This window comes from Numenius arquata, chromosome 2 (assembly GCF_964106895.1).
Source record: "Numenius arquata chromosome 2, bNumArq3.hap1.1, whole genome shotgun sequence".
Taxonomy (NCBI): domain Eukaryota; kingdom Metazoa; phylum Chordata; class Aves; order Charadriiformes; family Scolopacidae; genus Numenius; species Numenius arquata.
This window is the reverse complement of record NC_133577.1, coordinates 131,309,617-131,335,226: the sequence shown is the minus strand read 5'-3', so window position 1 is coordinate 131,335,226 and position 25,610 is coordinate 131,309,617. Positions and strand designations below refer to the sequence as shown.

The window sequence follows — 25,610 nt, the reverse complement described above, 5'->3', positions numbered from 1 at the left end:
GGGACCAGGGCATGTGGTGTATTGGGGTACATGGGGATGGGGGTACACGGGGACCAGGGTACGTGGTGTATTGGGGTACACCAGGCCAGGGGTGCATTGGGGTACACAGGGACGGGGGTGCATGGGGACCAGGGCATGTGGTGTATTGGGGTACACCAGGCCAGGGGTGTATTGGGGTACACAGGGATGGGAGTGCATGGGGACCAGGGTAGGTGGTGTATTGGGGTACACAGGGACCAGGGTACGTAGTATATTGGGGTACACCAGGTCAGGGGTGCATTGGGGTACACAGGGACAGGAGTGCACAGGGACCAGGGTAGGTGGTGTATTGGGGTACACCAGGCCAGGGGTGTATTGGGGTACACCAGGACAGGGGTGCACGGGGACCAGGGTATATGGTGTATTGGGGTACATGGGGATGGGGGTGCACGGGGACCAGGGCACGTGGTGTATTGGGGTACACAGGGACGGAGGTGCACAGGGACCAGGGTACGTGGTGTATTGGGGTACACAGGGACGGGGGTGCATGGGGACCAGGGCATGTGGTGTATTGGGGTACACCAGGCCAGGGGTGCATTGGGGTACACAGGGACGGGAGTGCATGGGGACCAGGGTAGGTGGTGTATTGGGGTACATGGGGACCAGGGCATGTGGTGTATTGGGGTACACGGGGACGGGAGTACACGGGGACCAGGGTACGTGGTGTATTGGGGTACACAGGGACCAGGGTACATGGTGTATTGGGGTACACCGGGACAGGGGTACACAGGGACCAGCGTGCAAGGTGTATCAGTGCAAACAGAGTTCGAGGTGCACAGCGAATCAGGGTGCACAAGGACCGGGGTACACAAGAATTTGGGGTGCACAGGGGACCGGGGTTCACGCTGTACCGGGGCACGCGGGGCTCTGCGCTGGGACCGGGGTGCACAGGGTGCAGAGGGACCAGGGGGCACGGCAACAGGGACCCAGGAGAATCTGGGGTGCACAGGGAGGGGAGTGCACAGTGTATTGGGGTGCACAGGGAGCAGGGGGCACGGAATATGGGGGCGCACAGGGACTGGGGCGCAGGACGGACTGGGGTACGCAGGGAGCAGGGCACGTGGTTTATGGGGGTTCCCGGGGAGTGGGATGGATGGGGACCGGGGGTGCACGGTATTATCGGGGTGCAGTTTATCGGGGTGCAGGGCCCTGAGGCTGCGCAGGATCCTGGGGGTTCACAGAGAGCAGGGGGTGGGCTGCGGGAGGGGTTCTCCTCCGGAAACACCCATTTTTGGGGCAAAGAAGAAAATTTCTGCACTTAAAGAACCTTTAGCACCCCGGAATAACGGGGCTCCTGGGGCAAAAAGCAACGGGGCCAGCCCCGGGGTTGACGAGATTTGGGGTAAAACCCGGCTAAATCCGGTGTCCTTGAACGTCCCTCCTCGGCACGTCGCTGGATTCCGCGACGCTGAAGCCCAGGAAAAAAAAAAAAAAATAAAAAAAAAAAGACAAACCAACCCAACCCAAACAAGAAGTTGATAAAATTCATTTAATTCTGGGAAGCAAAGGAGCCGTTTTCGTTATCAGTCCCTCGGAAAAACCCTGCGCCTCCCGGAGTCACCAGAAACAGTCGGTTCACACCAAAAAAAACCACCACCAACAACAACAAAAAAAAAAAACAACCCCAGCAGATTCCCCTCCTCCAGAGATAAAAAAAACCGAGCGCGGCCGTTCCCGGCAAAGCACAAATTCCTCTTTTCCCTCCCGCGGGTGCGTGCCCGAGGCCGGCAATAAAAAAACATACGGTACAAAAGAAATGCCTATTATCATAAGAAAACACACGGTTGTTCTCACACACACACACACACACACACACACACCCCGGTGCCAAACGGGTGAAATTCCCACGTCTTTTATGGACGAGGGTTTCAAGGGTTTGTTGTTGTTGGGGTTTTTTTTTTTGGGGCGGGGGGCGGTTTCTAAGGAGGGGAACAAGGCGACACCCTCGTCTTGTAATCGCAGAGATCTTCATCAACTCAGGGCTTAGGATTTTTTTTTTACCCCCCTTTTAAAAAAAACAAACAAACCAACCAACCCTACTAAAACTAACCCTACACGCTCCTAAAAAGCTCCTTTTCGCCGAATTTCCAACAGATTCTCCCTCCCGTCCCCCCTCCCTTCGGCAAATAACGAACAACCCCTTCTTTGAAATAACTCCAAGGGTTTGGGTTTTTTTTCCCCAAAAGGTTCATTCCCCGAAAGCGAGGATTTTAAAAAGTCTGGGGGTTTGTAGGGCCTTGAAGGCACGTGCTGGTCCTTACGGCTCCCAAAATGAGAGGAAACCGGCCCAAAAAAGCTGCCGGGAGCCGTAAAAATAAATGAAAAGGCGAAGGCGGGGTGAGGCCGTGGTTTTACTGAAGGGATGTGGGATTTCAGAGCTCGCGAGCCCTCGGCGAGGAGGGAATGCTTATATTGTTCAAAAAAAATAATAATAAAATATCTTATTTACTGAAATGGGCGAGTTAAACACGGTTTTCTCCTCCCCTCCCACCCCCGTTAACGAGCGAACCCCGTTACACCAACAGCGATTAAAAAAACCTCATGTTTTTCTTATCGTACGTAATAAAATGAACCAAAAATGAGTCTAAACTTGGCTTTTCTGGTGCCTGTCTGGAATTCCTTGGATCCTGAAGTTGGCCGAATCGCTGGATCTTCCCAAGCGGCTCTGGCTTCCCCCGGGGGGGGACGGTCCGGCCCGTGGAGGGGTCACAGCTGAGTCCTGGGACCAGTTAAGCCCAGTTGAGGGGTGACGGCATCGATGGACGCGGGAAGGAGAACCAAGAAACGGCTTTTTGAAGAGGATGCGTTCAGGCGAGGAGGCGGAAAGAGAAACCCTGTCTGTCCTTCACAGGCGGGAGCGTTTCGACGGTGAAATGTTTTAAATAAGATCTTCAAACCCGCACAGGAATTACAAAAGGCTTCCCCTCGGCCCAGGAAGCGGAGCCGAAATTATCCCCTTCCGGAGTTCAGTGCGTGTTGAAGTCAACGCGTCGCGCCAGAGGAGCATCCTTAGTCTCCGAAAATCCACAGGACATTGACTCCCGATAAACCAAGATTTACACGTCTGCAAAAAGCAAAAAGTTGTCATAAGAAACGGTAAGGAAATTAAAGCGTCTGTTTGAAAACGTTGACCAAAAACCTGTCAATTCCCCTCCAGGGATGGGGCAGCCACAGCTTCTCTGGGCAACCTGGGCCAGGCTCTCACCACCCTCACAGCAAAGAAGTTCTTCCCCACATCTCAGCTCCATCTCCCCTCTTTCAGTGGCAAACCCTTCCCCCTCCTCCTAGGGCTCCCCTCCCTCATCCAGAGTCCCTCCCCAGCTTTCCTGGAGCCCCCCCTTTAGGGACTGGAAGGGGCTCCAAGGTCTCCCCGGAGCCTTCTCTTCTCCAGGCTGAACCCCCCCAACTCTCTCAGCCTGTCCATGCCTCAGCATTTTGAGGTGCAGGTGGGTGTCCTGCTTTGCCGTGAATCGAGCGCAGCTCCTTCAGAATGCCGGGGAATCTGGACATGGCTTTTATTGCTCATACAGGTAAGATTTCTCCAATTTTATAAAAAAGCTGCTGCTGTTTCAGATGAGAAGATGATTTTAACACCATTAATCATGGAATGGTTTGGGTTGGAAGGGACCTGAAAGATCACCCAGTTCCAACCCCCTGCCCTGGGCAGGGACACCTCCCACCAGAGCAGGTTGCTCCAAGCCCCATCCAGCCTGGCCTTGAACCCCTCCAGGGATGGGGCAGCCACAGCTTCTCTGGGCAACCTGGGCCAGGCTCTCACCACCCTCACACCAAAGAAGTTCTTCCCCACATCTCAGCTCCATCTCCCCTCTTTCAGTGTCAAACCCTTCCCCCTCCTCCTAGGGCTCCCCTCCCTCATCAAGAGTCCCTTCCCAGCTTTCCTGGAGCCCCTTTAGGGACTGGAAGGGGCTCCAAGGTCTCCCCGGAGCCTTCTCTTCTCCAGGCCGAACCCCCCCAACTCTCTCAGCCTGTCCTCCCAGCAGAGGGGCTCCAGCCCTCCCAGCATCTCCGGGGCCTCCTCTGGCCCCGCTCCAAGAGGTCATACGATTTGATGTCATCCCGCTGGAGATTTCAGTTTGAAACGCCTTCAGACAAGGTGCTCTGAAACGGGACGCTCCATTCACATCTCGTACGGAGCGCGATGACGCATATCCTCGGATACTCACCCCAGCATCCCGGATTCTTTTGTCTTGATGATGTACAGAAACATAAGCAAGGTGTGGAACATGTTGTTTCTGCCCTGAATCCATAAAAGAAGGAAAAGAACTTAGAAATAATGTCACTGATCAGAAACCACAGCAATATTTCAGGTAGAAGAAGCGATCAGAAGAAGCTTCCCCAGCGCTACAGGCTTGGGGAAGTGTGGCTGGAAAGCTGCCTGGAAGAAAGAGACCTGGGGGTTCTAATTGACAAGCGGCTGAATATGAGCCGGCAGCGTGCCCAGGTGGCCAAGAAAGCCAACGGCATCCTGGCTTGTATTAGAAATAGCGTGGCCAGCAGAAGCAGGGAGGTGATTGTGCCCCTGTACTCAGCACTGGTGAGGCCACACCTGGAGTATCGTGTCCAGTTTTGGGCACCTCAATCCAAGAGAGATATCGAGGTGCTGGAGCGAGTGCAGAGGAGGGCAACGAAGCTGGTGAAGGGCCTGGAAAACAAATCCTATGAAGAGCGGTTGAAGGAGCTGGGACTGTTTAGTATGAGGAAGAGGAGGCTGAGGGGAGACCTCATCACTCTCTACAACTACTTGAAAGGACACTGTAGAGAGGTTGGTGCTGGTCTCTTCGCACAGGTAATTAATGACAGAACGAGAGGGAATGGCTTCAAGCTCCAGCAGGGTAGGTTTAGACTGAACATTAGGAAAGAATTTTTCACAGAAAGAGTGGTCAGGCATTGGAACAGGCTGCCCAGGGAGGGGGTTGAGTCACCATCCCTGGATGTGTTTAAGAGCCGTTTAGATGTGGTGTTGGGGGATATGGTGTAGGGGAGAACTTTGCAGTGTAGGGTAGATGGTTGGACTCGATGATCCCGAGGGTCTCTTCCAACCTGGATGATTCTATGATTCTATGATCATAAAGACATCATGAAACGTCACTCTGGGGAGGGTTGTCGGGCTTTTTGCCTTAATTCTTTACTTTTTTTTTTTTTTTTTTTTTTTCTTCTATCTGGTAAATACCAGAAAAAGACCAGACATGAGTTTTGGCTGGATTATCATCTCCAAATACTTTAAATGCCGGAGCTTTTCGGAAAGCAGATTCAGCAACAGCCAGGGATCAATAAAAAAATGAAAATTCACAGGAGAATTTCACTGTTTGAAGACCGGAAGCTTCCCCCCCAAATTCTTACGGACAAGCATGGGGTGGGGGTCTTAAGGGGTGACAACACACGTGACGTGGTGTTTTAAAAGAAATTGTCCAAAAATAAACAAGAGGAAGCTACTAGCTAGGGATTTATGTAACTTAAATTGATATTAAAGCTATTATTTAGTAGCAGAGTAAGTACCATGTCAAAGACCGAGCTAACGTTTACTTCCTGCGGATAAACAGTCAATAAAAGTGGCCAATTCCTGAAAAAAATACCCCAAATCAGAGCTGTCAGTGATTTCCTGGCAGCAGGAGAACGTTCCCACCACCACCACCACCGTACCTTGGGCAGGTTGTAGACGTGGCGTTGGTAGATGAGCTCGTAGTGGGGCGGGTTGATGCTGCTCTGGTAGATGCAAAACACGTTTTCATTCGAAGTGTCTGCAAACGAAAAGTTTAAAAAATGAGGGGGGAGGAGGGGGGGCATTTCAAGGGTGACCCCCTTGACGTGATCCAAGAGGAGCTAAACGCGAGCGCCGGTACCTGGTTTATCCGGTGTTTGAATGAAGTGTTGGGAAGTGAAGGTTTTGCCGTCGGGATACTTGGGGTGAGGGGGCAGCCTGGAGTCGAGGTAAGTGCAGAAGACGTGCATGATGATCTGGGCAAAGAAAAAACAATCTCCCTTTAGCGTCCTTAAAAACACACCAGAATTTGGCCAAGTCACAGATCGAGGGGGGAGTCACAGAATCGAGGGGATCGAGTGCACCCTCAGAAAGTTTGCAAATGACACCAAGTTGGGTGGGAGTGTCGACCTGCTGGAGGGTAGAAAGGCTTTGCAGAGGGATCTGGACAGGCTGGATGGATGGGCTGAGGCCAATGGGATGAGGTTCACCGAGGCCAAGTGCTGGGTCCTGCCCTTGGGTCACACCAACCCCATGCAGCGCTACAGGCTGGGGGCAGAGTGGCTGAAGCTGCCTGGCAGAAAAGGACCTGGGGGTGTTGGTCAACTGTTGGCTGAACACGAGCCAGCAGTGTGCCCAGGTGGCCAAGAAGGCCAACAGCATCCTGGCCTGCGTCAGGACCAGTGTGGCCAGCAGGACTGGGGCAGTGACTGTCCCCCTGTACTGGGCACTGGTGAGGCCCCACCTTGAGTGCTGTGTCCAGTTTTGGGCCCCTAACCACAAAAAAGACATTGAGGTGCTGGAGCGGGTCCAGAGAAGGGCAACGGAGCTGGTGAGGGGTCTGGAGCACAAGTCTTGTGAGGAGAGGCTGAGGGAGCTGGGGGTGTTCAGCCTGGAGAAAAGGAGGCTGAGGGGAGACCTTCTCGCTCTCTACAATTCCCTGAAAGGAGGGTGTAGCCAGGGGGGGTCCATCTCTTCTCCCAAGGAACAGGCGATGGGACAAGAGGAAATGGCCTCAAGTTGCCCAGGGGAGGTTCAGGTTGGATATTAGGAAAAATGTTTACACTGAAAGGGTTATTAAGCCTTGGAATGGGCTGCCCAGGGAAGGGGTTGACGCACCATCCCTGGAGGGATTTAAAAGACGGGTTGACATAGTGCTTAGAGACATGGTTTAGTGATAGGTTTTATCAGAGTTAGGTTGATGGTTGGACAGGATGATCTTAAAGGTCCCTTCCAACCTGGACAATTCTATGATTCTATCTTATTTAGCGTATCCGGGCCGTGAACTCCAAACCATCTGTTTTAGCGATGGGTTCTGTACGAGCTGCGAGGGTTTGGCCAAGAAGGGCAGATTGAAATCAAATTATGGCTTCACCGACCCATCAGGAAAATTTTTCCTTTCTCCTCACAAAAGGCAAAATAAACACCGCTGGAAAAAACCGTAAGTCTTAATAAGAATGCCAAAATTATTGAAATAAAGTCCTAGAATAAGGATCCAGAAAACCACACCCCAACCTGCTGGGTGTGTTTTAACCCTTCCTGGAGAGTTCTCAACATTTTAATGTGGGCAACGTCACCAAATCAGCTGTAAGCTGGTACTTTCAGTGTCGGTTATGTACAGCATCATCTGCTTCACAGACAAAACAAAAGAGCTTCTCTGGGCTAAACGCCCCAAATCTCCAGAAGTCTGGGAGATGGACCTTGGAAATCACAGCTTCGTATTACCTGTAGCGTGATTTTAATGAAAAATCGTGGGTTTTTTTTTTTTAACAGTCATTGTCTTGAGTAAATTAATGTCAAACCTTCACAGCAAGGGTTTATTTTAATCTCTTATATCGGAATTTCTTTCCCAGAATTCTTAAAAAGTTTAACATCCTGCCCAACACCACCTCTTCCAGCGGGTTTTGATAAAAGGCTGCATTCTAGGGTGCGTTACTCTCGTCTCATGATCTTTAAAAACACCGTCGAGCTGTTCCCCTGCTGCCTGTCAGGATGTGAAGAGTTGCTCCGCGGCCAGTCACCGCTAAGTATTTCATCACCCTCACAAACAGAAAATCAAATCCTATTTCAAGACTGAATTTTGTACAATTTCAGCTTCCAGCAACCGGATGTCATTAAATCTTCGTCAGCAAAGCTGCGAAGCTCTGACGTTCAGATCTCCTGGGTTTTATTCTCCCAAGTAACCGAAAATCTATTTAAAGAGGGGAAAAAAAACAATAAAGCACCCTAACTCTACTTTCAGATGGAGCTGAACAGAAGGCTCACGCTGTAAAGCCTGTTTTCTACTCCCTGAATTGTTCCGTGGTCTTCCTTTTAATTATTTTAATGGCCTCAGTTGAATTTTCAAGTCATTGTTTTACACCGGGGTGCTGTTCCTCCCAACTTTTCAGATTAAGGGACTAAGCATCACTCCAAGTCTTCTCTCGAGTAGGACACAAAACAGGAGAGCCGGAGAGGGACTCTTTGTCAGGAGATGTAGTGACAGGACAAGGGGTAATGGTTTTAAATTGGAAGAGGGGAGATTTAGGTTAGATATTAGGAGGAAATTCTTTCCTGTGAGGGTGGTGAAGCACTGGAACAGGTTGCCCAGGGAAGTTGTGGCTGCCCCATCCCTGGAAGTGTTTAAGGCCAGGTTGGAGGGGGCTTTGAGCAACCTGCTCTGGTGGGAGGTGTCCCTGCCCATGGCAGGGGGGTTGGAACTCGATGATCTTTAAGGTCCCTTCCAACTCTAACCATTCTATGATTCTATGATCTTCAGATTTTTCCCCAAATATTACCAAATTAAACAGTTTAATCCGCCTTTTTCCCCTCTGTCCATTATAGCAAAGGAAAACGAGACTGATAGACACTTCAGAGGAGTCTAAGGAAGAGCCCGGCCCAAGACTAAGATACGCAGTTGCATTTTTGTGATCTACACAATGTCCAATCCCATTTACATTATTCCCTATGGAATCTCACCGACTGCTACGGGATTATCAGTGCGACGCAAACAGGATTTTCATCAAAGGATTTACTGGCTACTCCCTCCAAAACCTACGCGGAAAGACAACCCGCTTTAAGCCATCGTATCAAGATATCTTCGAAAACTTACAGAGGAGTCAGTGGGCAAGTCGGTGTCCCACTTGCGGCCTTTGAAATCCCCTCCTCTGTTCCATCGGAACGAACTCATGCACCCTCCCTGCGAAAGCTCTGAAAGCAATGAGATTTATGCAGTTACTGGGGGTTGGAAGTATAGGAAAGAGGTGTTTTATGCTAATTTCAGGGGTTTCGTACAGGTTTCCGGTGTACAAAATAGGAAAAGATCATATGAGGAGGGAAATTTACAGGATAATTTTTATTTCTAGTTAATGAAGAGATTAAATCCAGCGCTTTGCACCCCGAGCACGCAGGAGGAAAATGAGAAATAAAGCTTTTAAAACCATTCCCGAAGTTACATCCAAGTCCTGCATCATTACATGACTGTAAAAAGGGAAAGTTGGGAAGAAACATCTCTCCTGCTTAAAAGCAGCTCCCGTTGCTGCTATGTCTCCTCAGAGATCTCCACCGAAGGAACGTCTGATACCACCAAAGCTTGACTGCGGTAACAGAAGGGTTTTAAAGCCAGTACGGTGACACCACGTACCTTTGATCCTTTCGACCAAATACTCCTGGTTTGGTGTAAGATCCAAATACTGCACAATGGTGTTCAGAGTTGGGATGAGCGGAGCTTTAACGAGCGCTGCCTGCTTCAGGCTGCTGATGCTGGCTTCTGCAACACAAGGAGAGACAGCACAGGTCACCCGTGGCCACCACAAATCTCCAAACAGCCTCCCTTACCAGGCATCCCTACAAAGAGCTTTCCTTTTTGGTGCACCATTTAACATCCCAGAAACATTTAACGTGTGACACCACCCCAAACACTCATTCCAATTCCACTGAAGTAGCAGAAATCTGCTTTGTATCACACAATATAAAAGCTACAAGGAACCAACGTCTACTTTGAAGAGGAGAGGGAGTGACGAGGTGGGGACGATCAGTTTTTCCACAGGCATCACAACGGATGCGGCTCTTGAGGAGACGCTACAAGAAACAGCTGGCAAAAGGGAGATTTAATTTAAATGCAGCACATCAAATCCACTTCTTGGTTAGGAGGACATAGGTCTGAAGCAACAAGAGAAGCAGGTCCTTCAGGTTTGTATCATGACATGAAAAACAGAACACTCCATCAGAATTTAAAAAAAATAATTCTTCTGGAAAGCAGCTGATTTTAAGGAAAAGTTTGGAAAACCACATAGGACTCGAGACACTGAGAGTTTATAGGGAGATGCTGACAGTTTATAGCACATCTGTCCTTGAAATGTTTTCTGACAGTTTAATATGAAATAATCAATGATAATTTCATAGAATTGTACAATGGTCTGGGTTGGAAGGGACCTTAAAGATCATCCAGTTCCCTGGGCGGGGACACCTTCCCCTAGACCAGGTTGCTCAAAGCCCCACCCATTTAAGCCTGTAATTTCCCAGCTGTAAGTTTAGGGAAGGAAAAAAAAAAAACAGAAAAAAAAGAGAAAAGAGAGTTTTATGAATTTTGCACAAGTAAAATTTTACATCAGTGTGATTCCATCAGTATTTTCAGGAGTCTTATGAAGAACCTTTCCAGCTTAATGGAATGATGGGGAACAAAGGCCGCACCAATACAGACTGGAATCGGAATAGTAATATTTAACAGACCTGATTTATGTAAGGCCTCCCCAATGCCCCAGCTACGGAGCGGCCGGCATTAACCACGGGGAACCCCAAAGCCTCATCCCTACCTCCGATTTGCAGCTCGGGACACCCCATTCTCCTCAGCTGAGTGCTCACAGACTCGATCTCCTGGACAAGAGGCACTAGAATCGTCTCGTTAATCCACTAGGAAAGAAAAAATGTGAAAATTCAAGAGGTCAGAAGCAACAAAAATGTTAAAGAGTCCCCAACCTTTAGCTTACATCCTACTAATTATCACCACTATGATCACGACGAAGCTTAACAACAGAAACACTGAAGCCAACCAAGGAGGAAAAGTAATTAAGTTAGAATATCAAGTTAGGCAGAGTTTAAATGCCTCTCTAATACCTTCTAAAACGCCAGCAAATTCAATATAAAGGAGTCAGGAAAACAAATCTCTAGAAAGCATCAGATAAAGCTTTTCCGAACAATGAGGAGAGGGGAATTATGAAGCACAGCCCTCCCTCCATAAAGATAATTTCTACTTTGAGGGTTCACTCCCTCTCACATTTGTTTCAGGAAACCAAGGAGCTGACAAACACCACGTGTGGGATTTGTACGTGACAGGATTTGGGAGCTGAAACAAGCTGGCCCCAGGTTTAGGAACAGATGCTTAGGAATCTGGCGTGGATCTTATCCTAACCTTTGCTTTTCACCAATCTTACTACTTAAAAAAAACCCCACAAAACACACAAGCACAACTACATACTGGATAGCTGCTACGACTGAAGGGGCAATTCAAAGTTAGATTTATTAACTATTTTGCCACCGTGTGGAATTAAGTCCCCTCTGCTACAGCAATTCCTATTGATAAAATCAAGGTTTTGCTTTTTGCTTTTTATCACGCTGCTCAGGATTGTCAGAAATTCAGGGTCAGCCTTTGGGTTGGAATTTTCCGTGCTTTGAGCGCAGGAGGATGAGTTAGAAATACTGCATGGAATCATGGAATTGTCAGAGTTGGAAGGGACCTCTAGAGATATCTAGTCCAACTCCCCTGCCAAAGCAGGATTGCCCAGAGCACATCACTCAGGGCTGCATCCAGGCGGGACTTGAAGATCTCCAGAGAAGGGGACTTCACACCCTCCCTGGGCAGCCTGTTCCAGGGCTCTGGCACCCTCACCGGAAAGAGGTTTTTCCTCATACTTGAATGGAACTTCCCATGTTTCAGCTTGTGCCCGTTGCCCCTCGTCCTGTCACTGGGAACCACTGAAAAGAGTCCGGCTCCATCCTCCCTCAACCCACCCTTTAGACACTTGTAAGCATTAATAAGGTCTCCCCTCAGCCTTCTCTTCTCCAGGCTAAAGAGTCCCAGCTCTCTCAGCCTTTCCTCATAAGGGAGATGCTCCAGTCCCTCAATCATCTTTGTTGCCCTACGCTGGACTCTCTCCCGTAGTTCCCTGTCTCTCTTGAACTGGGGAGCCCAGAACTGGACACAGTATTCCAGCCATGGCCTCACCAGTGGAGAGTAGAGGGGGGAAAACAGAAACATCAATTTAGCAGAAACATCAAACAGAAACATCAATTTAGCAGAAGCATCAATTTAGCAATCTGAGTTACAGCAAGGAAAACCAAATCTTGTCATATCCGAGATGCATCCAAAGGTGGATGAAGTTTACACCTGAAGTTTTCAGAAAACAAATCACTGACGTCAGAGCAAAAATGCATCTCAGTGGTCCTTTCTTAAATCATGCCGTGTTTTTATCTCCTCGTGCCAGCCCACCCCGATCCTCAGACACTGCAATTTTTCCCACCCCTTGGGTATCCAGAGCACACGGAGGGGATTTTCCACTCTGCTGCATTTGTTCCTAAAAACCCTGTCTCTAAGCAGCCCTTAAAGATGGGTCTTACGTTTCTGAACTTAGCGGTCCAGGAGTCCATGTGATCAAGGAGCTGTCGGTTCATTGTCACCCGTGCCCAAACCTATGGAATATTTATTAAGTACAGAGAAGAATTTAAGAGAACACCAAGAGGTTTCAGGGTGAGTAACAATTTCTGATATTAACTACAGCACGTAACTCAAATTTGAATTTTACCCAAAAATGTTCTTATGACATCTGCTGGCTTTATCACGTGACTTCCACAGCAGCTTCACATAAGACATTCCCACTCTCTATTCACGGTACAATCATTTTGTGTGAGCCCAAATTCAGTTTTAAGCTTTCTGCTCTAGTAGGATAACACTGGCTGGAATTGTAGGATTGATTTAAGAGGCATGTGAATGGGAAACTTCATTAGGTTAATGCAGGAAAATTGATTGAATTTAATTGAAGGCACATGAATTGTATTCCTTTGCACCAGGCACAAGCGTAAAGGCTTTATGCTCAATATCCTTCAGCTGTTCCACTGGGTTAAACACGGATCAATTTCAACTCAATTTTTACGTCACAAATATATTTTATCCAGAGTACGCCTTGCTCTTTGAGGGAGAAACCATTTTCCAACTAAAATTCGGAATTTGAATAGTCTTAGAGTGAAGCTGTATGAAGATGGGTAAATGCTAGAGGATTTCTCTCTAAAAAATTTTTGATACAGCTCAAATCTAAGCTTTTGCACAAAGCTTTTTATTTTAGAGGCCTGTTTTTCCCTCTCAACCACTTTGCTCCTGAATTTACCTCTTCTGCAGCCTGTTTCGAGCTCAGATCAGCATCGTCTTTGTGTGCTGACGGAGCCTGGGACCTGCAAGCCGGCTGATACTGGAATTTTCTCAGCATCTGTGCGTTGTCTGCCATGGAACGGCTATAGTTCCAAAAAGTTGGACTGGTGGAAGGAGAGCTGGAGTCTGAACTCCCTGAAACGATTCATTCATTAAACAAACACGTATGATTATTGACGAATAATTCTGGAAGTAACAGCACAGGCAACACAGAATCACAGAATCACGTGGGGTTGGAAGGGACCTCTGGAGATCATCTAGTCCAACCCCCTGCCAAATCAGGTTCACCCAGAGCAGGTCCCACAGGAACGTGTCATGGGGGGTTTTGAATGGCTCCAGAGATGGAGACTCCACCACCTCTCTGGGCAGCCTCTTCCAGGGCTCTGCCACCCTCAAAGTAAAGAAGTTCCTCCTCATGTTTAGATGGAACTTCTAATATACAAGTTTGTGCCCATTACCTCTTGTCCTGTCACTGGGAACCACTGAAAAAAGACTGGCCCCATCCTCCTGACACCCACCCTTTAAGTATTTACAGGTGTTGATGAGATCCCCCTCAGTCTTCTCCAGACTAAAAAGACCCAAGTCCCTCAGCCCTTCCTCATAAGAGAGATGTTCTAGTCCCCTCATCATCTTTGTGGTCCTCTGCTGTACCCTCTCCAGCAGTTCCCTGTTGAACTGGGGAGCTCAGAACTGGACACAGCGCTCCAGGTGTGGCCTCCCCAGGGCAGAGCAGAGGGGGAGGATGACCTCCCTCGACCTTCTGGCCACACTCTTCCTGATGCACCCCAGGATGCCATTGGTCTTCTTGGCCACAAGGGCACATTGCAGGCTCATGGTCATCCTGTTGTCCACCAGGACTCCCAGGTCTTTCTCCTCAGAGCTGCTCTCCAGCAGGTCAGCCCCCAACCTGTGCTGGTGCAGGGGGTTATTCCTCCCCAGGTGCAGCACCCTGCACTTGCCCTTGTTGAACTTCATCAGGTTCCTCTCTGCCCAACTCTGTCTGCTTGGTCTCCTGTCCAGGTCTTGCTGGATGGTGGCACAGCCTTACATCAGTATATTAAGGCTTTGACAAGCAACACAAACACCAAAGTCAGACTGCATAGACACTGATTTCACCCCTGATTGTATACACAGGACAAAACTGCCTGCAGGTAATTCACCCCCTTTATCTGAAACGCCTTTTCCACAAGCCATCCCTCTCATTAAGGTGATAAAAGCTCATCATCTTATCATGGTCAACCAACCACGCCACAGAGATAATCTATCAGCACATATATCCCATCCAAAGGAATACTCTGGAGGAAAACTTTCTGAAGCTCCCAAGACATGGAGATGTGTGGAAACAACGGTGTTCTACCTCACGTCCTAATTACTTGGTAATTATTAGCACAAGTCCACTGGAATCCTTTGCAATTTTTCTAACCCAAAAAAGCCAATCTCAAATAAAACCAACCCCTTCTCCTTCACCAAGCTTTTCCGATCAAATCAGTTTATTTACCTAGCTGAACTCTGTAGTGTTTCTCTTCTTCGTTTCGAAGGAAGGTGTCCAGTGATTTGAGGTCTGTCATATAGTCTTCTTTGCCAGTCGGAGAATTATAGGGAATGGGTGAAGAGCGGTAACGAGACCGTAGCCCACCGCTTTCCACTGGTCCAATACTGGCTGGGTACGGTGACCCACTGGGAGAGGGGCTGAAGCTAGAGACCTTGGGTGAATGAAAATGGTTATGTCATTTGAGGACAGAATTCCACCTTGATTTGTAAACGACATGAATATAAAAGAGTTGGGGTTGTTTTTATTCTTCTCCTTTATATTTACATTTTGGTTTCTTATTTTTGCTTTGTCCTGGAACAAAGCAGCCACTCAAAAACAGGGGAATTGACACTGGGGAAAAAGGACAAATCCCGATTTGATGAATTTCCATCTACTTTGCAAAGGCTCTGCTGGCGCTGCTCACCTTCAATGGCACATGGGACAACACTTGGGAGCTGTCTTGGTCCTTACCTTATTGTAGCTGCTGCTTGGCGAATAGGTTACAGCGCCACCGTAAGAAGCGCTGCTGCTTGACAGAGCCTGTAGCTGAGGGCTGTACCCTGCGATACAACTGGTAGTGAACTTCGGACTGGCACTGGGGGAGCGGGATGGGCTGTAGCTCAGCACACTTTGACCCTGGATCGGAGGAGAAGGTGTAGAAGACGGGACTTTCTTTGCTGCCAGCTCACGCGGTGGAGTTGTTTGTACCGCTGCAATAAGGAAAAGCAGAATTAGCATTGTGGATACAGCAGCCCCTGACTCTCCTCCCCACTTTCAACACACACAGAATACTATCTTAAGGCAATTTTATAAAGATGATAGAAGGGACATGAGAAAAATCTGGCCCCTACAGAACTCAGCAGTTCATCCACTGACAGGACAAAAAGAGAAGACTGAGACACAACCACAACGCAGTACAAATCCTACAGCTTCAGATTTCGGTTAAGTGTTACCAGGCGCCTCGCATAACCCCGGGGCGCTTCTCTAAACTATTGTATCAGCTGCTCTACCTGCCTGTTTCATGCAGCCATAGCACGTTGAATGTCTTAATTTATCTGTGCGAATAAACATATAAGATCCTTGAACTTTGGTGAATCAGCATTACTCCTGTCTGACTCCCATTTTCTAGGGGCAGACTAGCTGTGTGTAATATTACTGCGCTAACATTTTGCTTTTGGTTTCCTTACCGTGTCAGGTTCTGCTGCACGTTAAAACTCTGCTTTGATGCTCAAAAGCTTTCTGAGCGACTGCTCTCCAGGCTGTCATTTTCAGACTTCACATCAAGGTCTGTCCATCCCTCTAATTCGGTTCTCAATACTCAGTGTCATATTAGTAGGATATCAAAACTGTATCTATAAACCCGCACTCTCTGCCTTGCTCCCAATCCCACGTACAGGTTACCGATTCCTTGTTCAGCCTCACAATGTTCGAGTCCCTCACTGTCCTTCAGCAGCCGCTGTCACCCTGTCCTTTTTCACCGCGTGTGTTTGTTTCCCCTCCAGTTCTCCACTTCTTTTGATGCAGCCCAGGGTGCGGGGGGCTTTCTGGGCTGCCAGTGCATGTTGCCGGCTCATGTTGAGCTTCTCATCCACCAACGCCCTCAAGTCCTTCTCCTCAGGGCTGCTCTCCAGCCATTCTCTGCCCAACGTGTGTTTGTGCCTGGGATTGCCACGTGCCAGGTGCAGGACCCTGCACTTGGCCTGGCTGAACTTCATGAGGTTTGCACGAGCCCACCTCTCCAGCCTGTCCAGGTCCCTCTGGATGGCATCCCTTCCCTCCAGCATGTCGACAGCTGCACACAGCTTGGTGTCGTCGGCAAACTTGCTGAGGGTGCACTCTATCCCACTGTCCATGTCTCCGACAAAGATGATGAACAGCACTGGTCCCAGTACCGACCCCTGAGGAACATCACTTGTCACTGGCTGCCACTTGGACATTGAGCTGTTGACCGCAACCCTTTTGAGTGGGGCCATTCAGCCAGTTCCTTATCCACCGAGTGGCCCATCCATCAAATCCATGACTTTTCAATTCTGAGACCAGGATGTCGTGCAGGACAGTGTCGAATGCTTTGCGTATGTCCAGGTAGATGATGTCTGTTGCTCTGCCCTTGTCTACCAAGGCTGTGGCAATAGTTAAAGGCCACCAAATTTGTCGGGCATATCCTGACATTCCTGCCATTGAGCAAGATACCATCTCGACACAAAAAAAAAAAAGAATAAAAAAAGATTGCCAGTGATATTTATTGCACCCACCTGCGTTCTGCAACCCCAGCAGGGTCTGCTGGCCAGGACTCATGACCAAGCTCGTCGGTGCCACTGTGTATTTGAAGTACATCCAGAAATCAAACAAGGCATTCAGGCTGAACAGAGATGCAAGTGCAAGTTCTAGAAGAAACAAAAACACACAAGTTTTTACCACAGCTTGAGCATGGGGTATAATAAAAGTATATTAGCTGCAAAACCAGGCATATCAGAATCAGAATCAGAATCGTAGTGGTTGGAAGGGACCTCAGAGATCATCGAGTCCAACCAACAGTAAAAAAAAAAACCCAAACCCCCCCCAAAAAAACAAACAAACAAACAAAAAAAAAAAAACCACCACAAACAAAACCACCACCCACCACCTGAACACACAACAACAACAACCAAACCAAAAACCATCACCCACCCACACAGCACCCCACTACAAACCAGTAATCTTGGACACTAGAGCATGCCCTGAAGAACCATGTCTACACGTTTCTTAAATACCTCCAGGGATGGTGACTCCACCACCTCCCTGGGCAGCCCATTCCAATGCCTGATAACCCTTTCAGTAAAGAAATGTTTCCTAATATCCAACCTGAACTTCCCCTGGCGCAACTTGAAGCCATTACCCCTTGTCCTATCATCTGTGACTTGGGAGAAGAGACCGACCCCCGTCTCTCTACAGCCTCCTTTCAGGTACTTGTACAGAACAATAAGGTCTCCCCTCAGTCTCCTCTTCCCCAGACTGAACAACCCCAGCTCCCTCAGCCTCTCCTCGTAAGACTTGTGCTCCAGACCCCTCACCAGCTTCGTTGCCCTTCTCTGGACCCGCTCCAGCACCTCAATGTCCCTCTTGTGGTAGGGGGCCCAAAACTGGACACAGTACTCGAGGTGGGGTCTCACCAGTGCCGAGTACAGGGGGACGATCAAAAAATAGGTCATTATTACTGCTATAAATAGGTACCAATTTGGGGAATTATCCAAGATTTCTTCACCTTCTTATGCAAGAACCATTAGAGATAATTTTCCTTGCTATATTGAGACTACTTTATATCACTAAAATTGATTTTTTTTTTTAAATGGACAGTTATCTTCCAAAAAGGACATAAACTACTGCAATGAAGTTTCACGGTATTTCTCAAAAATCATCTTCCATCAAATCATGTCATTCATCTCATGATTTTTTCCCCCTCTCGCTTCATCCTCTAATATTTGATAGGGCCAGCTTAGAGTCTATTCATCCGAGACCTTCAGCCTGCCATCTCACTTGAAGTGGGAGATGCTGTAAATACTGTAACAAAGGCATGGTCTTGCAGAGAGGGACCAAGATCCCCTGAGACAATAGGGGACAGAAGTGTATTTGGCACAAAACATGTTGGGGGATCAGTGGAGTGCCCCTCTAAGAAGGAGACACAGCCAGCAGACCGACTAAAGTGTCTCTACACCAACGCACGCAGCATGGGAAACAAACAGGAAGAGTTGGAAGGCATCCTGCTACAGGAAAGCTACGACACAGTAGCAATTACGGAAACTTGGTGGGACGAGTCCTACGACTGGAGTGTGGCCATTGATGGCTACAAACTATTCAGAAGGGACAGGAGAGGAAGAAGGGGTGGAGGTGTTGCCCTCTATGTGAAGAAATGGCTAGAGTGTGAAGAGTTGTTGCGAAAGAATAGCCATGAGCAGGTAGAAAGCTTGTGGGTAGGAATTAGAGATCGGGACAACAAAGGGAACCTTGTGGTAGGAGTCTACTACAGGCCCCCTGACCAGGCAGAGCCTGTCGACGATGCCTTCTTACTCCAGCTGAAAGAGGCATCACGATCACAGGCTCTCATCCTGCTGGGTGACATTAACCACCCTGACATCTGTTGGAAAAGCAACACGGCTGGCTGCAGGCACTCCAGGAAGCTTCTAGAGTGCCTAGACGACAACTTCTTGAGACAAGAAATCACCAGCCCTACTTGAGGAGATGCATTGTTGGACCTGTTGGTCACAAATGCAAGTGAGGCCATCAGGGATATCAAAGTTGAAGGCAGTCTGGGCTGCAGTGATCATGCTCTAGTGCAGTTCACTCTCTTAAGAAGTTTGAAGCCCAAGAGGAACACCATCAGGACGCTAAATTTTAAGAAGGCGAACTTCCAACTCTTCAAGGAGTTAGTAAATAGGACCCCATGGGAAACTGCCCTTAGGGACAAGGGAGCAGAACAAAGCTGGCAGATCTTTAAGGATGCTCTCCATAGAGCACAAAAGATCTCAATCCCAACATGTAGGAAATTGGGTAAGGAAGGCAAGAAACCACCATGGTTGAGCCAGGACCTGCTGGTCAAACTAAGGCGTAAGATGGGGCTACACAGGAAATGGAAGAAGGGACAGGCAACCTGGGAAGAGTACAGGGATGTTGCCCGGCTGTGTAGGGATGAGGTCAGGGAGGCCAAGGCACAGCTAGAATTGGACTTGGCAAGGGACATAAAGAAAAACAAGAAAGGCTTCTACAGGTACATTAATCAGAAAAGGAAGGTTAAAGAAAATGTACCCCCCCTAATGAGCAGCAGTGGGGAACTTGTATCAACCGAGGAAGAGAAGGCGGAAGTTCTCAATAATTTTTTTGCCTCAGTCTTCACTGGCAACCCCTCTCCTCCTAGCTCTTGTGTTGATGGCCCACAAGTTGAGGATCCAGGTGACAAAGTCCGTCCCACTATAACTGAAGGCATGGTACGTGATCACCTAAGGAATCTAAAGATATACAAGTCCATGGGACCTGATGAAATCCATCCCAGAGTCCTGAAGGAACTGGCTGATGAAGTTGCAAAGCCACTTTCCATGATATTCGAAAAGTCATGGCAGTCAGGTGAAGTCCCTGCAGACTGGAAGAAAGGAAACATCACACCCATTTTTAAAAAGGGTAGAAAGGAGGACCCTGGGAACTACCAACCTGCCAGCCTCACCTCTGTGCCTGGGAAGATCATGGAGCAGATCCTTCTGGACGCCATGCTTGGGCACATGGAGGACAGGGGGATGATTCAGGACAGCCAACATGGCTTTACTAGGGGCAAGTCCTGCCTGACTAACCTAGTGGCCTTCTATGATGAAGTGACTAGGTCAGTAGACAAGGGGCGACCTATGGATGTGATCTATCTGGACTTCTGTAAGGCCTTTGACACAGTTCCTCACAACATCCTGCTTGCCAAATTGGAGGGATACGGATTTGATGGGTGGACGGTTCAATGGATAAGGAATTGGCTGAATGGTCGCACCCAGGGGGTGGTACTCAATGGCTTGAAGTCCAGATGGAGAGCAGTGACAAGTGGTGTCCCTCAAGGGTCCGTGCTGGGACCAGTACTGTTTAACATTTTTATCAAAGACAGACAGAGGGATTGAGAGCACCATCAGCAAGTTTGCAGATGACACCAAGCTGTGTGGTGTTGTCGATACACCGGAGGGACGGGATGTCATTCAGAGGGACCTGGACAGGCTGGAGAGGTGGGCCCAGATGAACCTCATGAGGTTCAACAAAAGCAAGTGCAGGATTCTGCACCTGGGAAGAAACAATCCTCAGTATAAATACAGCCTGGGGGATGAGGTATTAGAAAGCAGCCCTGAGGAAAGGGACTTGGGGGTGCTGATTGACGGGAAGCTGGACATGAGCAGGCAATGTGCTCTCGCAGCCCAGAAGGCCAATCACATCCTGGGCTGCATCAAAAGAAGTGTTGCCAGCAGATCCAGAGAGGTGATTCTGCCACTTTACTCTGCTCTGGTGAGACCTCCCCTGGAGCACTGTGTGCAGGTCTGGAGCCCTCGATATACAAAGGACATGGACCTGATGGAGCGGGTCCAGAGGTGGGCCACCAAAATGATCAGGGGGCTGGAGCACCTCTCCTATGAGGACAGACTGAGGGAGCTGGGGTTGTTCAGCTTGGAGAAAAGGAGGCTTCGGGGAGACCTCATAGCGGCCTTCCAGTACCTGAGGGGGGCTACAGGAAGGCTTGGGAGGGTCTGTTTACAAAGGCCTGCAGTGACAGGACGAGGGGCAATGGCTTTAAGCTGGAGAAGGGGAGATTTAGATTGGATATTAGGAAAAAGTTCTTTACCATGAGGGTGGTGGAACACTGGAACAGGTTGCCCAGGGAGGTGGTTGAGGCCCCTTCCCTTGAGATATGCAAGGTGAAGCTCGACGAGGCCCTGGGCAACCTGGTCTAGTTGGGGGTGTCCCTGCTGACTGCGGGGAGGTCGGACTAGATGACCTTTGGAGGTCCCTTCCGGCCTGGACCTATCTATGAATCTATGAAACAAACTTTAATTACCATGAAATGCCATCCACACCCACACAGTACAACACAGGAGTAAAACCTGCAGTGTTCTCCACACATGAAACAGATTTAATGCACCAAACAAGTTCCTCATGCCCTTTCGTGATATATCTAAGAAAGCTGTTAACACTCCTTACCTGTCACTAAAAAGGATGAAATTCCAACGGTTTCAAGGCACATAACAGAAAGCAAAACAAAGTTTCGGTTTAAATTAAAAAAAAAAGGAGAACAAAAAAGGCTCGCTTAAAAATGACCTCCCCAGCAATAAAACTGACAAGTGAAAAAAGAAAAGAACCTTGGAAATTAATTGAAATGCTGCAGCGACTCACCAATGTACCAGAGTGGCCAGTACGTGATGTTGTAATATGAGCTTATGAGTTTTCCAGTCCTGAAAAGAAAACCAAGAAGTCATCATTTTGCAACTATTCAGTCCCGGGAAATATCACAGAATCACAGAATCACAGAATCTTAGTGGTTGGAAGGGACCTTTGAGATCATCGAGTCCAACCACATTAAAAAAAAAAAAAAAAAAAAAAAAAGCAAGCAGCATCCATCAACTAAACCCCACACACAACACCCCACCACAAACCAACAATCCCGGGCACTAGATCATGCCCTGAAGAGCCACGTCTACACGTTTCTTAAATACCTCCAGGGATGGTGACTCCACCACCTCCCTGGGCAGGCTGTTCCAGTGCTTGACCACTCTCTCAGTAAAGTAATTCTTCCTAATATCTAATCTAAACCTCCCCTGCCGCAACTTCAGACCATTTCCTCTGGTCCTGTCGTTATTCCCTTGGGAGAAGAGGCCAACCCCCGCCTCTCTACAGTTTCCTTTCAGGGAGTTGTAGAGGGCAATGAGGTCTCCCCTCAGCCTCCTCTTCTCCAAACTAAACATGCCCAGTTCCCTCAGCCTCTCCTCATAGGACTTGTTCTCCAGACCCCTCACCAGCTTGGTGGCTCTCCTCTGGACCTCTCTCCCTAAATATTTAGGGATACACAAAGTAGGATGCTTTGCTTGTTTGAATCAGATGTAAGATTTAACGTACATTTCAGTATATATCATGCCTGCAATAGACACGTTAAGGAGTCCCCAGGCCCAGACCACTTTCCGGGCTTCAGTCTCCTTCTTCATCTTGATGGTCCTGTCGATGAGGGAAGTCGCTGGACTCTGTTCTGGTGTCATTGTCTCTAATAACAAACACAGAAGACATAATATCTGTCAACTTTTATACAGGAAGATTCTCAGTCAGAAAGACATGAAAGAAAACACAGTAATCCTAAATGAACGATATAAACGTTCTTTACCTTTAGCCACTGAGTCATGTTTACATGTTTTAAAAAAAGCAGATTCTTTTTACCAGTAAAAATAGGTAATGTTTCTTCAGTGAACTCTACTGTCAGCACTGTCACCTCATTACCGAGGAACAGTGCCGATCTCTTCCAGTGAGGTGCAGATAAGAGGACACAGACCAATTCCAACCCCATTTTTGAAAAATAACATCCTTCAGATCACTTCCTTTTCTCTGAACTGAGGGGAAAAAATGATATAGTTTGCACTAATCATAAAGAACAGATGCAAAATCCCAGTGCTGAGATGTGAGAAACTGTGGTGCAAATATATTGGTGATTCAGGAGAAATGGTGAGTTTAACAAATATATTCCACAAGCTGGAACATGGGAAGTTCCATTTAAATACGAGGCAAAACTTCTTTCCGGTGAGGGTGCCAGAGCCCTGGAACAGGCTGCCCAGGGAGGTCGTGGAGTCCCCTTCTCTGGAGATCTTCAAGACCCGCCTTGATGCAGTCCTGAGTGATGTGCTAAAGGAAATCCTGCTTCAGCAGGGGAGTTGGACTAGATGATCTCTAGAGGTCCCTTCCAACTCTGACAATTCCGTGATTCTGTGATTCAGAAGCGAAAGAAAAGAAAAGAACTGGGAGTCCTGGTGGACAACAGGATGACCATGAGCCTGCAATGTGCACTTGTGGCCAAGAAGGCTAATGGCATCCTGGGGGGCATCAGGAAGAGTGTGGCCAGAAGGTCGAGGGAGGTCATCCTCCCCCTCTGCTCTGCCCTGGGGAGGCCACACCTGGAGTACTGTGTCCAGTTCTGGGCTCCCCAGTTCAAGAAGGACAGGGAACTGCCGGAGAGGGTACAGCAGAGGACCACAAAGATGATGAGGGGACTAGAACATCTCTCTTAGGAGGAAAGGCTAAGGGACTTGGGTCTTTTTAGTCTGGAGAAGACTGAGGGGGATCTCATCAACACCTATAAATACTTAAAGGGTGGGTGTCAAGAGGATGGGGCCAGTCTTTTTTTCAGTGGTTCCCAGTGACAGGACAAGAGGTAATGGGCACAAACTTGAATATAAGAAGTTCCATCTAAACATGAGGAGGAACTTCTTTCCTGTGAGGGTGGCAGAGCCCTGGAAGAGGCTGCCCAGAGAGGTGGTGGAGTTTCCGTCACTGGAGACATTCAAACCTTCCTGGACACGTTCCTGTGCAACCTGATTTGGCAGGGGGTTGGACTAGATGATCTCCAGAGGTCCCTTCCAACCCCATATCATTCTGTGATTCTGCGAGAGCCAAAGCTCCTGTTTTCTCCAGGCAAAGGAAACCAGAGGAAGGAAAGGCCTTACATGGCTCTGCAGTTTTCCTACTGAAAATTCCCACTCACTTCAGTTGGTAACAGAGTATTTTCGGTCTGTACAGCCACCTCCTGTGGGTTCAGTATATCTGAAAGGTAGCTACCTTTACCCCCAGTAACACCTCACGTGAAAGAAATAACCCTGGGGACTTTTTCTGCTACTCCCATCACCAAAATACGCTACAGTTCTTTCCTGCCATTCGCTTAAAAACTTGTCACCTGATTCTTCACTAGATGGGAACATAAATAATTTGCTTTTTGGGACAAATACTTCCAACTGTACATTGCTACCTTAAAAAAAATATAAAAATACAAAACCCAAATCAGACTACCCGCTTCTTACTGGTACAATGATTCAAAGGTGAAACAGTTAACATGAGAATTACTGGAAGAATTATAAAAGAACACATTGCCTGGTTTGGTTTTTTTTTGACAAGTTTTTCATCCAGTTTGAGCCCCAAGACTTCCCTTCCCACACTGACAAATATAGCAGCCCTAAGCAGAGATCCTCTCCCCCATCCTCACACTCCCAACCTCTATCCCTGAACCATGTCCTCCTGCAGAAGTTGTACTGTTAGGGCACTGAAATAAAAGTGAGATTTGGTGCTATTCTACTCACTTAGGAGGGATGGGTGTGAGGTTTTCACCTCCAGACTTTAATATGTCCTCACATACTCCCTTGCCCTCTTTTACTAAGGCACAGTAATGAGGGAAGGCATCACATTGACAATCCATAAGGCACTGACCCCAGTGCCACACATGGAAGTCCCCCACACCTCCCCTTGCCACAAAACCCTCAGCTTCCTCCACATGCCCCTCTGCCACACACAGCCCCAGCATCCCTTTCCCAAGACCCCACAGCACCCTCCACCCAGATCTCACTGTCATGCCCCAAGAACCCCCACAGCTTCCCCTGCCACACACAGAGACCCTCAGGGCTCCCCCTACCCACACCCCACCGTCAAAGGCAGGCAGCCACCACATCTCCCCCCCCAGCCAACACCCCAATGCCACCCCGGGGCGTCTCCATAACTCCCCAGATTCCATTGCGTTACACACAGGCAGCCCCACAGCTCGCACTGCCCACACCCCTGTCACACAGAAAAGGCCTGACATCTGCGCCCTCCCTCCGCCCCCATCCTGTCCCCTGACACAATGAGGCGGCCCCACAGTCCTGTCACACACGCCTGGCTGCCACACACGGCCCACTCGCAGCCTCCCCTCAGAGCCAACCCCCGTGCAGGCCCGAGGAGGAGCCAGGCGCTGCTGGGGGGGGGACAGTCACAGTACCTGCCGCCGGGCTGAGGGTCAGGGGACGTGAGGTGACACACAATTCCCCTCAAGGAGGACAGGGACACCCCCTTTCCTCAGCCGGGGGTGTAGGGGGGGAGGAACGCACGGCAGAGCGCTCCCCTCACACACCGCCCGCGCCGCTACGGCCGCCCGTCTGCGCCTGCGCGGGCGCCGGTGTAGCGCGTCACCAACTGCGCCGTACGGAGAGGGCGGGGGGAGCGGGGCCCGTTGCTATGGGGACAGCGGGGGCGCTCGCGCCGCGGGTGTTTAGGCGGGAAGGAGCGCGTGAGGCGGGCGCCGGGGCGGCCATGTTGGGCGCCATGTTGGCTGTGGGAGGTGGGGCGTGAAGATGCAGGAGAGGGTTTGACTGGCTGACTTTCTGTCCCGTACGGCGTTGTAGTGGTGCAGAGCCACGCATTGCCGCGTTTCC

At 48.9% G+C, this 25,610-nt stretch overlaps 1 protein-coding gene across 1 annotated transcript; it reads right to left on the bottom strand.

Moving 5' to 3' along the window:
• Positions 1-1,516: 1,516 nt before the first annotated feature.
• TMEM209 (transmembrane protein 209) lies at positions 1,517-25,338 on the bottom strand. The gene is made up of 15 exons (XM_074168397.1): positions 25,178-25,338; positions 22,291-22,432; positions 21,571-21,629; positions 16,941-17,072; positions 15,160-15,398; positions 14,656-14,860; positions 13,117-13,292; positions 12,353-12,424; positions 10,552-10,648; positions 9,381-9,506; positions 8,850-8,947; positions 5,901-6,015; positions 5,701-5,798; positions 4,224-4,297; positions 1,517-3,103 (listed from the first exon to the last, which is right to left on the bottom strand). Exons 2-15 carry the CDS (start codon positions 22,425-22,427, stop codon positions 3,049-3,051), a joined length of 1,683 nt encoding a protein of 560 aa, XP_074024498.1. The 5' UTR covers positions 22,428-22,432; positions 25,178-25,338; the 3' UTR covers positions 1,517-3,048.
• Between the last annotated feature and the right edge of the window lie 272 nt (positions 25,339-25,610).

What these genes read in the sequence shown, in the direction of transcription:
- TMEM209 (XM_074168397.1), bottom strand. Translation starts at nt 22,427, where the DNA reads ATGACACCAGAACAGAGTCCAGCGACTTCCCTCATCGACAGGACCATC. An exon ending in CAAGCAGCAGCTACAATAAG is followed by an intron (nt 14,861 to 15,159) that starts GTAAGGACCAAG and finishes CATTCACCCAAG; the next exon opens with GTCTCTAGCTTCAGCCCCTC. An exon ending in TCCCGAGCTGCAAATCGGAG is followed by an intron (nt 9,507 to 10,551) that starts GTAGGGATGAGG and finishes CTTGTGTTGCAG; the next exon opens with AAGCCAGCATCAGCAGCCTG.